This window comes from Pelodiscus sinensis, chromosome 1, assembly GCF_052426305.1.
Source record: "Pelodiscus sinensis isolate ZL-2025 chromosome 1, ASM5242630v1, whole genome shotgun sequence".
NCBI classification, from domain to species: domain Eukaryota; kingdom Metazoa; phylum Chordata; order Testudines; family Trionychidae; genus Pelodiscus; species Pelodiscus sinensis.
The window spans coordinates 311,900,038-311,904,399 of NC_143052.1; the positions used below are offsets into that span (position 1 = coordinate 311,900,038).

Here is a 4,362-nt window from a genome sequence, read left to right on the forward strand (position 1 = left end):
GATGAAGGGGACAGGGCTTATGGAGAGGTTGAACAAAGAACAGAATATAAAGGGTCCAGAGTTGGGGCTGAAGACCCTAGTGAGGGCAACAGGACCTAAAAGGCATTTGTTTGGACTTTGGGACTTGGCCAGAGGGCTGAGCCATGGAAGACTCACTAAGATCGACTGGCAGGATGCACCTGGGCGAGAAAAGGACTGTGGTATCAAATGCAGTCACTGAGAGGCTCTCAAGGGATGAGCAATCACCCATTATAGTGCCTAAAAGGAAAAATCCATGTTTTTAACACAGTACTCATTCATATAGAATAATAAATTACAGTGTATTACGTGTCTCCTCAAATTATATTCGCTATCTTAATGAACATATTAGAGCTAATGGACATGTTGATTTTATTTCAGCTAATGACTGATCCCATACTCAGGGAGAAGAAGTTGCTTAAGTGTGTCTTACACATCTTAGAAGAAAGGTTAGAGGACAACTACTGGATTGTCCGTCGAATGGCTGTAAGAGGCCTGGGAAATGTAGTCTATGGGGCACCTGAGAAGGTAAGATAGAATACTGAATACAATGCAGCATAACTAGAGAAACTAAAGGAAACAATTGCTCAGGATTTACAGAGGCCATGCACAATGCACTAGGCCAACTTCTGCTCTCTCATACCCCTGTAACCTCTTTGCAGTCAATACACAGCAGGTTGGTTCCCTTGGTAAGCTGGGCATAAGGAAACAATATGTACTTAATATGATCATATGTAAATGTATACTCCTAGGAATGAAGAGTGTAGGCCATACTTCCAAGATGAGAGATTCTATTCCAGGAAACAGAGACACTAAAAAACTCAAATCATGATAGATAATCAGCTGAACGTAAGCGCCCAGTACAAAGCTGTGACCAAAAGAGCTGAGGTGATCCTCGGAGGCATAGACAGAGGGATTCTGAATAAGAATAAAGAAGTTATTTTACCTCTGCTTATGGCACTGGTGTGAGAACTGTTAGAATACTATGTCAGGATCATGCCTGCAATTCAAGAAGGATGCTGATAAATTGGAGAAGAGTCACAAGAATTTTCAAAGGGCTAGAAAATGTGCCTTTAGATTCAATGGGGGGGGGGGGGGGAGGAATGAAGCTAAACTAATTCAGACTGATAGTAAGGCATACATTTTAATGGTAATTTTAATCATTGGAACCATTTACCAAGGGTTGTGGTGGGTTCTCTATCAGTAGCAACTTTAAAAACAAGATGGGCTGTTTTTCTAAAAGAGGTGCTCTAGTCAAACAGACATTATTTTGGGGAGGTTCTGTGTTGTGAAGGAGGTCACAATGGTCCCTTTTGGCCTTCAAATCTAAGTAATTAGAAATCTAATAGGATTACATAGGTGTAATATGGCACAGAGTTTGGCTTATTGTAGCTAGTACCTGATGTAAAATATAGCTATAGGTCACTAGGGGGCAGATGAAATTCCCACTGCTTCATAATTGCTAAAAAAACATATTAGAAATGTGGTTAGTGGAAAGTGTTTTTTAATGTCATATGTCTGAACAGGTGAAAAAGTACAAGAAGTTTCTTCTGGAGACACTGATCAGGACTTTAGAAGAGACTTTCAGTTTTGAAATCATTATCGAATGCATGAAGGCACTGGCCAAAGTCCTGAAGGAGCTGAAAGGGAAGGACATAGGTTCTTCCTTCAGAGACCTCACCATACAGATCCGGAAGTACTTCGATAATGTACGTGAACAGAAGCCTTCAACCCCAGTTCAGCTGACATTGATGAGGCTCCATTTACAATGCATGATGTGTCCTCACTGGGCATTGTTCATGTCAGAATGAAGTGATTTTAGGCCTTAGGGAAGAGATGTGTTTTATGGCGGAGCAGAGAATTAAGAAAATGAGGATGCCATCCCTGCTCCTTCAGTCTCACCCTTCTGTTCATCTTTATTTCCAATGAGAATGGCAAAGGAAGTATGAATACTAGATTAGGTAGCTGCATAACAAGGAAAATGGGCATACAGGGTGTAATGGACTGTTTTGGGCCTGCTCCATACGATTTTTATGTCACCTGGTTGAAATTATTCCATTTTGCAGAGAAGTTTGAGATTTCAAATTTTGGTTTTGTTCCTATTTGAGGGACACACCCCCCAGCCCGAATTTCAAATCTCTTTGTGAAACAGTAATACTATTCTCAACCCAGCTCTACTGGGAGCCTTGCCTGAGGGCAGTCTACTGGCAGACTATGCTGGAGACAGGGAACCTGGAAGCACTGGGAATTAGAGGTGCCAGGGTACACATTTCCTGGCTCCTTGTCAGCCTGCCAAACAGGCTGTTCTGAAGGTGAGGGCCAGGAAGCCCAAGATCTCAGTTAGCCTGCTAGATGGGTCACCAAGAAGCTGACCAAGTACCCCTACTTGGCTTCTGGAAGAATTTTGTCAAAATTGAACTGTCTTCAAAGTATTTTGAAGAATCAACACATTTGGCCCAAACTTGATTAATTCCAGTTCTTCTAAACTTCTGTAGTTGGAATCACTCTACTCTAATGTAGAAGAGACAGCTGTGCTAGATACATGATGTGGTTATCTCTTCGTTACCAACCTGTGTGTCTTTCTTGGCTATAGAAGGACAACACTCTTCGTGCATTGGCCTTTGTCCTGTTTGGTATCCTGGCCGGCTCTGCAAAGAGAAAATGGAAGGACTATTTTGCCAAGCAGGTTAGACAGAGCTGGGTCACGCTTCTGCTGCACCTGCAAGATCCAAGCCCTGAAGTTTCAATGGTAAGAATGACAGTGACTTAAATACTAAGCAAAAAGAATCTTCCTCCTGTTGCCAGGGGAGCTCTGCTATTCCTTCCTGCAGTGGAGACCTAAATTCTTCCCTCAGTTCATTGCCCTCCTTTTGAGTCAATCCCAGACAGGCTGGTCCTTAGCAGCCAGGGTTGTCTCACTGGAGTTCAGGATAGGTCATGGGTCTGATCCCAAGAGTTCATTCCTGCCTATCTCTGCACCCCACGTTCCTGCCTCCCCACAACAGAGGAAAGATCACAGCTATGCCTAGTGAAGCAGCTTTCATAGCTACATCTGTTCTGAAAAAACATTGCTGCTATCTCCAGTTTTCAGTATTATAAAATCATAGAACCATAGGTTTGGAGGAGACCTCAGGAGGTCACTGAGTCCAACCTCCTGCCCAAAACAGGACCAGCCACAACTAAACAATCCCAGCCAGCGCTTTGTCAAGCTAGGACTTGAAAACTCTAGATTTAGAGGTTCCGTTGCCTCCCTAGGTAACCCATTCCAGTGCTTCACCACCTTCCTAGTAAAATAGTTTTTCCGAATATCCAACCTAGACCTCCCCCACTGTAACTTGAGACCATTGCTCCTCATTCAGTCATCTAGTACCACTGAGAACAACCTCTCTCCATCCTCTTTGAAATCCCCCTTCAGGTAGTTAAAGCCTTCTATCAAAGCTCCCCTCACTCTTCTCTTCTGAAGACTAAATAATCCCAAATCCCTCAGCCTCTCCTTGTAAATCATGTGTTCCAGCCTCCTAATCATTTTTGTTGCCCTCCATTGGACTTTCTCCAATGTATCAACATTTTTTAAGTAATGGGGTGCCCAGAATTGGATGCAATACTCCAGAAGTAGAATCCCTTTCCCCCTATTAAAGTCATGCTGGCATATTTTCTGTCTATTACTTCAGGGGAATCCCTTTTATTCTTGGGGTAGATGAGCAGTCAAGGACATGAGTTCCATTTGAATGAGCACAATACGTGTTATGGAACAATTCACTGGTGCAACCCTCTTTTTCAGGAGTGCAGAGCTACATTTCATCTCTGTGCCCCATTTTTGGGACTGAAGAGGCTCCAAACTATACTTAATGAGCATCTTAGTTGGAGAACCGAGCTGAACCCTGAGGAGCTCCAGATGGATATCTGCAGACACCTTGTGAGTGACCTATAGAATTATATGAGATTATTGACAGCATAGGCTTGTGATGTAGAAGCAGGGGGAATGTGTGATGGGCAATGTAAGTATCTATGGGTATGTCTACGCTACAAAGTTAGTTTGAACTAACGGACGTTAGTTCGAACTAACTTTCATAGGCGCTACACTAGCGCTCCGTTAGTTTGAATTTAATTCGAACTAGCGGAGCGCTTAGTTCGAACTAGGTAATCCTCATTCCACGAGGATTAAGCCTAATTCAAACTTACTAGTTCGAATTAAGGGCTGTGTAGCCCCTTAATGCGAACTAGTGGGAGGCTAGCCCTCCCCAGGTTTCCCTGGTGGCCACTCCGGCCAACACCAGGGAAACTCTATGCCCCCCTCCCGGCCCCGGACCCCTTAAAGGGGCACGGGATGGCTACGGTGCCCGT

The 4,362-nt window shown here is 43.7% G+C and overlaps 1 protein-coding gene across 1 annotated transcript; it reads left to right on the forward strand.

Annotated features, from left to right (window-relative positions):
• Window positions 1-202: 202 nt before the first annotated feature.
• Window positions 203-3,993, forward strand: LOC149525831 (protein maestro-like). The gene is made up of 4 exons (XM_089776441.1): window positions 203-546; window positions 1,545-1,727; window positions 2,612-2,767; window positions 3,800-3,993. The coding sequence occupies exons 1-4, from the start codon at window positions 358-360 to the stop codon at window positions 3,947-3,949; spliced, it is 678 nt and encodes a 225-aa protein (XP_089632567.1). The 5' UTR covers window positions 203-357; the 3' UTR covers window positions 3,950-3,993.
• Window positions 3,994-4,362: the final 369 nt, after the last annotated feature.

What these genes read in the sequence shown, in the direction of transcription:
- LOC149525831 (XM_089776441.1), top strand. Translation starts at nt 358, where the DNA reads ATGAACATATTAGAGCTAATGGACATGTTGATTTTATTTCAGCTAATG. An exon ending in TCTATGGGGCACCTGAGAAG is followed by an intron (nt 547 to 1,544) that starts GTAAGATAGAAT and finishes ATGTCTGAACAG; the next exon opens with GTGAAAAAGTACAAGAAGTT. An exon ending in TCCGGAAGTACTTCGATAAT is followed by an intron (nt 1,728 to 2,611) that starts GTACGTGAACAG and finishes TCTTGGCTATAG; the next exon opens with AAGGACAACACTCTTCGTGC.